This window comes from Vulpes vulpes, chromosome 11, assembly GCF_048418805.1.
Source record: "Vulpes vulpes isolate BD-2025 chromosome 11, VulVul3, whole genome shotgun sequence".
Taxonomy (NCBI): domain Eukaryota; kingdom Metazoa; phylum Chordata; class Mammalia; order Carnivora; family Canidae; genus Vulpes; species Vulpes vulpes.
The window spans coordinates 94620350-94633681 of NC_132790.1; the positions used below are offsets into that span (position 1 = coordinate 94620350).

General features: G+C 38.6%; 1 protein-coding gene across 1 annotated transcript in view; it reads right to left on the reverse strand.

Annotated features, from left to right (window-relative positions):
- The window catches only part of LOC112932753 (ceruloplasmin-like), a 29437-nt gene extending 18502 nt beyond the window's left edge, over positions 1 to 10935 (reverse strand). Inside the window, exons 1-9 of the mRNA XM_026015724.2 lie at positions 10755 to 10935; positions 9671 to 9921; positions 8237 to 8449; positions 7592 to 7762; positions 6544 to 6786; positions 3757 to 3922; positions 2004 to 2134; positions 1491 to 1631; positions 1012 to 1223 (exon numbers count right to left, since the gene is read on the reverse strand). Of these exons, the coding sequence (XP_025871509.1) occupies positions 1012 to 1223; positions 1491 to 1631; positions 2004 to 2134; positions 3757 to 3922; positions 6544 to 6786; positions 7592 to 7762; positions 8237 to 8449; positions 9671 to 9921; positions 10755 to 10909 (1683 nt within the window). The 5' untranslated portion in view covers positions 10910 to 10935. The remainder of the gene's footprint in view (positions 1 to 1011; positions 1224 to 1490; positions 1632 to 2003; positions 2135 to 3756; positions 3923 to 6543; positions 6787 to 7591; positions 7763 to 8236; positions 8450 to 9670; positions 9922 to 10754) is intronic.
- Positions 10936 to 13332: the final 2397 nt, after the last annotated feature.

The following is a 13332-nucleotide window of genomic DNA, read 5'->3' on the forward strand; positions in this document are numbered from 1 at the left end:
TGGGGCACGTGGGTGACTCAGTGGTTGAGCATCTGCCTTTGGCTTAAGTTGTGATTCCGGGGTCCTGGGGTCGAGCCCTGCATTGGGGTCCCTGCAGCGAGCCTGCTTCTCCCTCTGCCTATGTCTCTGGTTCTCTCTGTGTGCCTCTCATGAATGAAAAAAAAATATCTTAAAAAAAAAAAAAAAAGATTCCTGGGAATATTTCCCTCTCCATTTGCCCCTTCCTTTGCTTATACTCTCTCTCTCAAATAAACAAATAAAATCTTAACAAATAAAAAATAAAAACATCTCCCCTTTTAACAGGCAAAAGCAGTGAGGAAAGGTGAGTCCGGAGAGAAAGAAGAGGACAAAATCAAAGAGATGTAAATTAGCCTTTCTTACTCAGGGACTAACAAGCCAGTTCTGCAGCAGAGCCAGAATTGCACACACAGGGTAGCAGGGAACAAGGCATGAATCTGGAGGGATCAACAGGGTCTGATGTGCTGACTTCAGAGTCCACGAACTGCAGAGGAATTTTTCGTGTAGAGAGTGCTATTGTTGGATTTGAAAGGAAGGGATCTGGAGCTATGTTGAAATAAGGTGAGAGTAGAAATGGGAGTCAGAAGGTTAAAGGAATTCAGAAAGAGGTGATGGTCCCTCAATTAAGACAATGGTATTGGGAGTTTGGTGACTAAATGTTGGAGGTGAGAAAGGAGTTGTTGATGGAAGTCCTGGCTTGGGTGGAGTCATCAACTAAGAGACAGAGTAGAGGAGAGAGAGGCAGGCAGTGGTTGTCTGGAGGGAGAGGAAGAGATCAAGCAGTCAAGTGGAACTCAAGGTGTCTGGAACATGCTAGGGTGAGGGCTCATTGGGTAGAGAAAGATACAGGTCTAAAGTTAAGAAAACGAGAGAACGTGAGAATCAGCACACGGAAGAAATTGGAACTGCCCATTGCCGCATTGTTTCTCCTCTGTAGTTCTGTCTCAGGCAACCTGTCACCAAGGCATATCTGGACATAGGTCCATGACTCACCTGTTTGCCATTCTTTCCAAGAGTTCCATTTCTGCACACGAGGAGAGGCCCTACAAGGCCACTGTTGACATCTCTTGTCATATTTACTGAGGAATAGTATAACCAGGTCAGGCAGTTGGGATCCGTGGAGGTAGGACCCACGTCTCTTGGAATTTCCCACGTATAGACAAATGTCCTGCCAGGATTTACATGTGAGGAGGGTGGAGGAGTACCTAGTAAGAAATGAAGATTTCTAAAACAGGACCTAGGACCAGAAGTGCCCTAGTCTAGACTGTGAGATCTCTGAGAGCAAGCACTGTATCTTGCTCACCTTGGAGCACCTTTGGGTGACAGCTGAAAGGGGCTGAAGAAATTACCACCATAATAAGGACACAGAGCCATTATGAATGGGCTGCATAACGACTTGAGGAGGAATTTTACTTTCTAGCTGACATCATATTGCAGTGTGGCTTGCTCAGGCTCCCTCGAGCGCTACTTACGTCTTCCAGGGGTTTTGTAGAATGAGCCCTCGTTGTTCTTGTTGTAACGTAGTCCATGAGGGTGAATGCTGAGTGGCACGGAAGCCTTGTTATAAAAAGTGACCTTGATGATCTGTCCCACTTCTGCCTTAATAATAGGGCCTAGAAACCAACAGAACTGGTAATTGTGCTCAGTTTTCACAGACATAATTGTCAGGTGTGTTACTTGAGTGACTTTCTTCTAGGAACAAAGAGGTGATGCCATGAACCAGAGATGCATCCAACTGCAAGAGCTCTAGATGGTTCCGGGTCTTAGGACATCACTTGAGATCACATGAATATCTTAATCTTATTGGACGTATAGGAACAAAAGAATGTAGTTTAACATTAGGTGAATCAGAGTGTATTGTTTCCATAAGGTTATAAGATGACAGCTGAAATCTCTAAAACTGTGAGATGTGAACACTATTTTGATTTCAGAGGATATGTATAAATGGTGTTTATAACCCTACAAAGCTATAAAGAGAATTTTACCAAGGATTCCAAGGTGCTTTTCTCTCGCCTTCTGTGTTTGGAAGGAAGCATCCGTGTATTCACGGTAGACTAGTTTTTTGTAAGTTCCTCCAATTCTAGTTGGGCTTTTTTCAAAATACAGCTGAGATTCACTGTGCAGAGAAAGTAAACAAGCAAAGGACTTTTCAATTAACGGTGATCATTCGGAAAGAAAGCCAGAATCTACATACATCTGTTTTTAAATTACTTGTAATTTATTGACAGAAACAGTGCATGCTCATCATTGAAAATTTGGAAAATAAGAAGAAAACTGACCCCCCCCCAAATTAAAATCTTCATAATCCCATTATCTGCATAGAACCACTGCAACACTTTCTGTGGATTTCTTTTCAGTCTTTTATCTATGCACATGTACATGAGAACTCATGTCTGTCTACCTGGTGGTTCATCCACATACTTTCTTCTGAAGCAAAAGGTATTTTTTCAGTCAGGTAGTAACAAACACCACCTCTAAAACAACTATGTGCTGAGATCCAAGAATATTAAGATTGGAGATGTCTTTCTTATTTTAAAATTATATTACAATAAAATTAAATGGAGTCCCCTGAGAAAAAGTGATCCCTAGCAGTGAAGTAGTAGTAGAATTTCATAGCCAGGACGATCAAGCAAGCCGAAAAAAAAAAAAAACCTATTAATTCATACTTATTTTAGTCAATATAAAATGAGAGTTGTACCTAACTCTGAATCTAATTTTTGCTCTAAGCCCAGATACCCTTCATACAGTTAATACAAAATTTCCATCACACAGAATGAAAAATTTATTGATGAACTTAAAATATAAGAGAATAAATATTCACTTGATATAACATTCTTAGTTTTCTCAAATTTTCTGCGGGTAAATTAGAGAAAAATAAATACCATGGGAAACATTGCTTGGTGATTTTAGAACTTGATATTTTCTGAAATATAACTTTCATACAATAGACTAGAAGGATTAAAATTCTTGTAATCTTTGAGTTGGCAGATATAATTATAACAGTTGGACTATCAGAAAAACTTTTTGAGCACTTTTAAATTCTGATGCCACAGTAATATATTTTGGTCTTAGTTTTCGGTTACTAAAATAGTCACAGGAAAGAGTAAAAAAAATAATAAAAAATATAAGTGGAAATTAATTATATCTTCAGATCTTAGCAGGAAAGCATAAATTATGCATGAGGAATGTTTTTGAATTTTTATAAAATTGTTATTGATAACATTATCCACTATGTCTCAGAACTATATATAATAAATCAATTTAAATTTAATTTAATAAAATTAATTTATTGCTAAGAAAAAAATGAGCAGTATGTTTTATTTTGCACTGGCTATTGAGACATTTAGAGAAAAATTGTGTGTGGTAATGATCCTTAGATTCGGTATTTTCTAATTATTGATATAATTATTTTGGGGGGATCCCTGGGTGGCTCAGTGGTTTAGTGCTGCCTTTGTCTCAGGGCGTGATCCTGGAGTCCTGGGTTCGAGTCCCACGTCGGGTTCCCCACATGGGGCCTGCTTTTGCCTCTGCCTGTGTCTCTGCCTCTCTCTCTCTCTGTGTGTTTCTCATGAATAAATAAATAAAATCTTAAAAAACTAATAATAATTATTTTTCTATCCTTGTTTTATCAATATATTTTAATTATAAGACACCTAAATCCTTTTCAGGAGTAGCTGGTTACAAAAAAGTTCCATTATCTTTATTTAATCATAAATATTTCAATCACTGAATTATTACCTTCCAGCTGCTGTTAAATTTTTTTTAGTGAAGGAGTCTACACCAGAGGGAGCATAGTTCCAAACAATTTTTTCAGCAGCAATATAGTAATATACAACATGTGTCGCAGTAATGTGTGTTGAACATTTTTGACAATTGCTTACGTTGAAAAAGGCCTGTATACTATCTGGAAAACAGTAAACCCAAGTAGAGATTGTTACTAAGACATTTCTCTTATTCCACACATATTTTATATTTTAACCAACAATATTGCAACTTTTTCTTTTTTGAGATATTGGATGCATTTTACTTACGGAATCTGTGTAATAACCTAAAACGTATGAAACAAATACAGAAAAGCACGATGTGAAGATGAACATTAGAGGAATACATATTACTGGAGAATAATCACCAGCATTGGACCAGTCCCTAGATGAAGACGGTGCCTGTCTACCATGAAGAATTTTAGAGTCTATTTGGCCAAAAACAACTCTCCTCTGGGATACGAAATTACTACCATTGGCCGCTAATGAATTAGCTGATTTATTAGATTAACTAGTTGGCAGGCAGGAAGAAAATCAAGGCAGGTACCTTTCCATGAGGGCATCAGTCCTGTGCTTTGATTTCAGAGCACTGTTGGTGGGAGCGTAAATTAGGATAGACGTTTTGGAAGGCAATCTGGCAAAATTTGTTAAAACTACAAACCCCCCATTACGTAATTTCACTCCTTGGTAATCACCAAGAGAAATATTTGCACATATACAAAAAGATCCAATAAAAAGGTGTTAACTGTAACATTGTTAATAAGCAAAAAATGTGAAAGCAATTTAAATATCTATCGGTAGGCAGATGGGTAAATAACTTAGGATACATCCCCAATGTGGAAAACTATACAACAGTGTAAAAGAAGTTAGATGTATGGGGAATGTCATGGAAAAAATTTCAAAACATAATGAGGAGTGAAGAAAGCAACAGCAGAAAATTTTATGCAGGGGATCCCTGGGTGGCGCAGCGGTTTGGCGCCTGCCTTTGGCCCAGGGCGCGATCCTGGAGACCCGGGATCGAATCCCACGTCGGGCTCCCGGTGCGTGGAGCCTGCTTCTCCCTCTGCCTGTGTCTCTGCCTCTCTCTCTCTCTCTCTCTCTGTATGACTATCAAAAATAAATAATTAAAAAAAAAAAAGAAAATTTTATGCAGAGTGATCTATTTATGTAAAACAAAACGAAATATAACAATGTGTTTTTGTTTCTATATGTTCATGTATATTATGTGAGAATGCATAGTAAACAGGTGTTCAAGTACTCACACCCAGTATTTACTCTCTGGGGAGGAACGAGGATGGCGATGGGAGGGTTGGACTAATGGTATTGTTCTTAAACCACCTCTCTAAAGACAAAAAAAACACAATATTTGATTTATTTGCTAATTTTTGTGGTCTAAACACTCCCACCGTGGCCAATTTGGTTCCCAAGAGTTTACCAGCTGACTGACTTAACTATCAGCCCTCTTGCGCTGATGTGAGCTGGCTCTCACACATCACATTAGATTTTTACTTCTTCTGTCTTCTGTCCTCCTCCTACTTTCCCCCCCACCTTATTCCTTCCTCTTTCCATCCTTCCTTTCTTTCCAGGCTAAGTCTAGTCATGTATTCCTGTGATTACTAGTAAGATAAAATAAAAATTTAAATAAATTTTAAATAAAAATTTTAAACAGGGTGGAAGTAAATTTGAAAAACCACACCCAACTCGAGGATACAGGAAGAGAATGAAACACACGAGAAAGCTATGGAGTCAATCAGATCAGCCAAGGAACTCTCAGAAGTTTCTCAATTGTGCCTAGGGCTGACCCTACTCTTTCTGCAGAGTTGAGGGCCAGACCTGGCATGAAGTCACCATCTGCAAAGTAAGTAAATCGGAAGAGTCGGGCTGAGCATACATTTTCACCTGAAAATGATATTCCTTTTTAAGTGAGAGATTTTTTACTATTAAATTCAGTCCTCGAGTTGCAGTAGCTGCAAGGGCTTCTCCTTTTCCCCAGAGCCTTGGGAGGGCTCCAGCACACAGGAAGTCCTGATAACTACTTGGTGTGTACTTATTTAAATAATTAGTGGAAGCATGATTCTAACCAAAGTATGGGACTAAGAAGACAGATTCGATCACAGAAGTAAACCCCATTTTTGTACACAAAAAAGTTAAATTCTTCGGTTCTAATAAAAAACCATGTTTTTTGATTGAAAAGGTAAGAAAACATTTGCATGATTGTATGTAGAAACATTTGCATGATTGTATGTAGAGTTTGGTCACATTTAAGTTTAGAAAAGATTAATAACTTCATAACTGGCCATTGTATTATTCAATGGAGGGTGTTGACTGAAGAGGGAAATAAATGAAAATACAGAGGTTTCTTGAGTTCTGGATTAGTATCGTTTGGTCCCGCAAGAATCCTGGCAATTCTTCTTATAGGGTTTTGGACAAGTGTTTTAACCTCTTGAAACTCATTACCTCACCTAAAAATAAACAGTAATAATACCTGCTCTGACATTCAGCCTTTCTGTAGGGCTCACCGGCTAAAAAGTATAAAAGTTTTTTTTTTTGTAAAAATAAAACAAAACACCCTGACATACCTAGAAGGGTTCATTATTATGGAGTTATTTGTCAGAGACCTGGGTTCCAGTTCTGATCCCATCACTCACTTTCCAAAAAAGCAATCCCATCACCTTCCTAGAAATCAGTTTTCCCATTTGGAAGACAAGGCGTTTGTGATGGGTTGTAACCTTGAAAGTTCTGTGTAAAGGTCATAAATTCCTACCATGTATCTGACATCTCAGCTTCCACTCTCCAGGGCCTTTGGCCACCATGAAGGCTTCTTCCAGCGAGGCAGGGAAGACGGTAATGGTGTCCTTTCTGTGATTCCGAGATATCAGAGTTTGTCCGTGCAGATAGATGGGGTGTGTGTCCAACACACCACCCATGCCAACAAAATGCCACTTGACCCTGTCCTCAGCACACATGGTGAGATTGGGCAGATTTCCGTACATATATCCATTTACCGCTGAAAACAAATATATGTTTTATTTAATTTATTTTTCAAGTAAACTTTACCCCCAACACAGGGCTTGAACTCATGACCCGGATATCAAGAGTTGTAAGCTCTACTGACTGAGCCCACGAAACAAACGTGACTAATTTTTCACAGTAGATGAGGACCATATGCTGCACATCCTGCACACTTCCTCTTAAACATCATAATGTCAACTTTATTCTCATACATAATCTACCATGGGATTTGATTGGTCTTTCACACAAGAAAAGGCCATAATTTTGTATCTAATTAGAAGTCTTAAGAGCATAAAGAGTTACAGGCAAGAGGAGGAAAAGTGAGCTGAAAGGCAGGGAGCAGAGATGAGGGGAAAAGAATAAAAAGAATCTAAGTCCCAGAAAGCAGAGAACAAGGATGGATGACTGAGAGAATAAGAGTATCTTTTCTGAAAAATCCTATATAGAAACACATTTTTCTTTTAGAAACACATTTTCATTAAATATCTGCTCCGTTATGTTTTTATTCTTCCATAAGATTTTATTACCTTAAAATTACATCTTTCCTGTTTTTACCATCTACTTTTGATCAAGATCGGACTTTAGAAAACTAATGCATCTACCTAACTTTACATGCTACGAAACTTTGCAAACCAGCAAGATCTACTAGGTGCCTTGCATATCAACCAGCAATAACCTGAGTGAAAGACCGGAAAACGTAAACTCAACCACACAAACTTCAACAAAAGAAAATCACTAAGTAGAATCACAGAAGTTAGAGTTATAGGATATTCTGAATAGGAAGCTTTCTTTAATCTTACAGGGCATGAGGTTGCTCTCCTTGAAGTCAGGATCACTGGCATTAACTTTGCCGGATTCAGTGTATGTATTAATATTGTCATTGATATACCAGCTTTTGTTTTCATCAGTTATAGAAAACAGCAAAACATAAGATCTGTCGATATTTTTTTCCATGTCTCCATCCAGCGTGCCTGAAACATTAAGAACAACAAAACTTGCTCTTTGCACCAATTATTTTTGCTATGAAATAAACTGGTGATTCTAACTGATTCAACTTAATCTTGCACACCGAGGGACAGAACTCCAAGGAACAGGCTCACCGCCTCTCTCCTCTTCCTACTTTCTTCTACTCTGCTGATTCAACACTCCTCTATACAAGAAAGGGGTCAGTCATTTGGGGAGAAGTTGGCTAAAGTGAAGTCTGCTGGGTTGGACTACCACCTAGTGACCAACCTGCATCACTGGACTTGAACAGAGGCCTTGGACTCACCATCGCCATCCGCTGCTCAGAGTCTGAGAGGGCAACTTTACTTTCTTGACTGGAAATCAAGATCAAGGTGGAAAATGGAGCTTATTTGATAGATAACATCTCCACTAGGAGAGCAGGGGAGAGCCCACTGATTCTGGTTCTATTGCTACCATGAGATTTTTTAAAACATGTTTACCTCTTTTGCAAGTCAGAATGGGTCCAATGAGACCCGAAGCCACGTCTTTTGGAGTGTCTACATGGGAGTGGTAAATCCTTGTCACGCAGTTACTGTCATTGGGTCCAGGCCCCTGATTTTCTTCTACGTACCACTTGTAAGTGTATCGTGCCCCTGGCTGCAGACGGTCGTCTTCCTTTTGCTTGTCCGTCGTGTTATCAGGATAGAGAGCGCCTACAAAACATAATCCACACTGTGGTCACAGTAACCACTGGGCAAACACTATTTTGAATGTGACTCATGCTTTCTGTATTAAGCCATAAGTGTAGGTTAATTTGTATCTTTAGAATCAAGTGTGCATTTCTCCCTCCTTTTTTCCTGCCTCCTGTCTCTTCTTCCTTAGCTGACTTCCACATGAATGCCCAGCTTGTCTAGTTTCTAGACTAAACTGGAATGAGGCAGGCAGTATCATTACAGACTGTTGATGTAATGGATCCATCAATGGATCAACCATTGGTGGATTCCAAAAATATTTACTGTTTGTCTACTGTATACTTAGACTTCACATACATAAATCTAGGCACGAGAGTTGCCTTCCATATTTTCTTCAGACTTGGGACCCAGGGCATTAAGAGACATTCATGTGTCCTCCAAGTAGACCACTGGAAACCAAAAGTGGCCGTCTGCATTGCATATGTTACCCTGAGCTATTACCCCAGTTCTGAGTCTGGGGCCTTTCTCTTCTTTCTTTCTTCTTTTCCTAGAATTTTGCCTCAGATCTTTATCTCTTGAGGCTAGAGTCCTCATAACTATGAATAAAGTTCCTACATTCAATAGAACACTTTGAAGCATGGCCAACCTCTCGTATCTACCCATCTTTCAGGATGCTTCTGCTCCATGTTGAACATAAACCTTATTCGTTGGCTTTCTTTTCCTTTTCTTTTCCCAATATTTTTAGGCAGCTGTGAGTGTAGATGTGTAGCAGACAAAAACTGTCTGGAAAATAATGGTTTCTCTTGACACTGATATTTTCAAGAGGAAAATCCCCATCCATTAGAAAATGAAATGATGTGGAGGTAGAATAGGATTTCTGCCAACCTAACATTTGCTCATGAGTGTCTCCCACAAAAAAAAAAAACAAAAAACAAAAAAACAAACTGAATGTGATCCATGCTTTATCCATTAAGCCGTGAATTATATTAGTTTGTATTGTTATTATTATTGTTGGTGAAAGCGTGTTTTCTTTCCTAGGAATTGCACAAAGGTGGGTACTTACCCAAGATGAGAAATTGGAGAAGGACTGTCTTGGGTTGAAGCTTTAAAGACATCAAAAAGAAGAGTCTGCATTCACCCCAAACTACTCCCAGTTGATAATTACCCTGCTTTCCCTGAGGTATTGGGTCAATACTTCCCATTAGCAATGGCTCGGGAATTTAAGAAAAAGGATCCACTTACCTTCATTGTCTTTAGTGTAGGTGAGTCCATGAGGATGGAAACTATATATTCTTGAAGCAAAATTTTTTACATGAACGTGAATCACGTCTCCAGTCTCTGCCTTAATTATTGGACCTAAAAATCCCAGCCAGGATGGCTTTTCAATGATTGTTTGAAATGTGTCATTGGTATACTGAAAATACAAAGCCTTTTTATAGACAGATCCTATCCTGTCTTGGCTTCGTTGTAGATATATGTGGGAATGAAACTCTCTGTAAAAAATCAACAAAGAAACAAAAAGGGAGAACTTTAGCAAAGTTTGTCAGGAAAGAACAAAACGATTAAATCAACTGAAACTAGAAGACTAAAGACTGTTTGCAGTCTCAGCCGCTGGAGAAAATGTGAAGGGAATCAAAAAAGGTGTTATAGGCAAGGAGAACATTGGAGTCTGTGATGAAGGGATCAAATACAAATGTAGCAAGTGATATACTTGGCATTTTTGTTTACAAGACTTACCAAATTCTTCATACTGAGCCACAAAAAGAGGCTTCTAACCCCACTTGAAGGGGACTTTAGATCTCGACCATTAGATTGATCCCCATGACTTAGAATTGTTTACACATTTAAATGGGTTTGTGGATTTGCTGGTAGACTTAGGGTCATTTGGGCCAACAAACATGATAAATCCAAACCCCACGCGTAACCTCTAGATTTCTCCCTCCCAAATATTTGAAAAGAGAAATCAAGAAACACAGCTGCAATGTTAGAATCTCTATCATACCCTCCATTTCAGAAGGAAGAGTGTTGATTTATATCTTGACCCCCACACAAACAAAATTGATGAGAAAACGCAGAAGTAGAGATGATCCCTAAAATAACGTGTCATGATGACAAGAGTGGCAGCAATTCTAAGAAGGAAGAATTTCTGATTTCTAACGACATCTGCTTTCCATGCCATGCTTACAAGGAAACAAAGGAAGCAGTTCTAATAGCAATGTGTCCTTAAAGGGTCAATCGTGGGAGATTCTTCACCAGCATTTTATGAATAATCATTACCAACTCCTGTTTCTGATAGTAACCATTTCACTGCAAAGGGATTACTTACTGATCTTCTGAAAAAGGCTTCCCATTGAGCATATTTTTACCAGTAGGAGCGTAGTTCCAAGTGGTTTCTTTGATGCCTATACTGTAGTGCCTATTTTTTGCCCAACTTGGAGAACTAATAAAAGCCAGAAAGAATAATGGTAAAAGGGCCCTCATTTTCAAGCCCTAAGCCTGGAGAGCCTAAGTGAGTGATGTCTGCCTTTCTTTTATAATCCAGGCTATCTTCCTTTGTTTGTGTCCATTTACATAAATCAGAGTTGCATAAGAGCCCATCATGTGTTTCATCTACACATACGTCATTTCCACTCTGAATGCATTTAGGTTTTCTGAGTCAGGTTGGGTGAAATGTTTCGCAACCAACCCATAGAGAATACGGGTGCTTGGCCAGGATTAGAGCTTGCTTGAATTACTGGATAAATGGGCTACCCAGATCATCCATCATCCCCTGACAATTATTATCTTTTCCTAGGTTATAGGAATCATCTCTGGTTTATTCTCCAGACTCTCCTTTCTCACTGTTCCAGTCCATTCTACTACATGTCATTCCCAGATTCTTCATTACATGTTAATTTTAATGATTCAGTTCTCTAGGTGTTAAAGTCTTTGTCATTTAATACTTTAAGTTATTCTCAAATTAGTTGAGATTCAAGATGGTCCATAATCTAGGCCCCAATCTGATATTCCACGTTCATCTCCATAATTCACTTACAGACTCCTTCCTCTGGGAAGTTGACTTATTGTGGATACCTTCATATCCAACCTAACATTTGCTCATGAGTGTCTCCCACAAAAAAAAAACAAAAAACAAAAAAACAAAAAAACATGAAGCATGAAGAGGGACCAGGGTGGTGGTGGTGGGGGGCACACCTGAACCCCAGAATCAGAGAGCTCTAACTTAACTGCCATTTACCAGCTGTGTAACCTGTGTGTAATTGTGGAGCTCAATTTCTTCACTTATAAAATGATAATCACTCTTGGAAGTTGTGAAAATTAGACAAAACAGCACACATTATAGAGGAGCTCAGGGACATCTAAGGAGTCTGGTACACAGCATTTAATAAATATTATTTACCTCTTGTCTCCACATTGTGAGCTTTCTGAATTCATCAGATCATATGCACACCCATTCCCCAGCCTGATATTTCCACATTCTCCTTCTCCCTTCCTTGTTTAATCCAAATTTTCCTCATTTTTCAAGATTCCTGAAACTCTACCTCTTCAGTGAAGCCCTCCTTGATTATTTCAGCCTATAGACACCTTTCTGTTTCTGAATTCACCGGCTATGTCCAGGTCTGGCAATTAACCTCACAGTTTTGTACTGTTGTTTAAATTTTCATATATTTTCTCTACACTCAGTAGGTTATAAATCCTAGAAATTACTTCTTTTTATTCTATATATCTTCTAGAAATGTCAAGAAATAAATGTCAACATTTTTGGAACAAATAAATAGAGTACCTTGGCTACAGTTGCAGCACACAAGGAAAGGAACAGGAGTCTTTGCCATTGATTTATGTATCATCATATACTGGGATATCTATCACTGTTAGGTCTTGTTTGAGACTTTACAGTTGCAAAGCCACAATGCCTTTCGACAGTTAGAGCGGTATTCTGTTTAGGTTTGAAATCCACATTTAGAAATATTAAGGCAGGGCTACCATACAGCATGTATTATTTTGTAGCTTGCCTTTATTCCTCAACTACATTTCTTAGAGACCTTTATATATCATTGCCTAGAAGTCTACTTCCTTCATTTTAATTGAAGCATTTTTTTCTATTATGAATATAATTCATTTATGTTTTAAAACACACAAAATTAAAAAATATTTTTCCTGGTATACATACAGATGTCTATACACACTTAAGGAAGTGCCCAGAAGGGCACATATCAAATTAAAAACAGCTCTGAGAAGAGAGAGGATTATATTTAAAGGAAAATATTTAAATTATTATTTATAAGGAGAATACATTTCTATATTACTTGTTTTTAAAATCAACAAAGTATTTGCATTTTTTTCTTTCTTGGATTAAAAATTAATGAGGCTCTGAATCTTCCCTATAAGCAACAGTTACTAAATTCTACAGAAATAAAAACTTCTGGGCTGTTATGTCACAAAAATTCACACTTGTGAATTCGTAGGTGAGTTTTAAAAAGAGGTTAGGTAAATAATCCACTGCTTTGGCAGGTCTTAAAGTCACCAGCAGATGCTGGAAGGAATTCAGAAAACCTGGGCCTGGAGGGAACTTAGTGTGTGGAAAAACTACCCACAGGAAAATCAAGAAGGGTTTCACAAATGGCACCCTTTGGAAAACAGTTGAAAGGGTTGAGAAGAAGACCCAGATCAGACATAGTGGATCTCATAAGAGAGAGGGGTTAGAAACTGGCTCTCTAGACTCAAGGAGGAGATCCATGGATTTGCATAGTTGGAAGCTACAGTCTCACATATTTAGCTCTGTATATGGAACAACCTAATCACCTTCCTCACCACTGTGGCCTACCCAGCAACTGGGAAAGAATCCATCAGGCAGGAGGGCGGGATTCCTTAAATCGGCTTTCCAATATCCCTTTGTCCTGAAATTC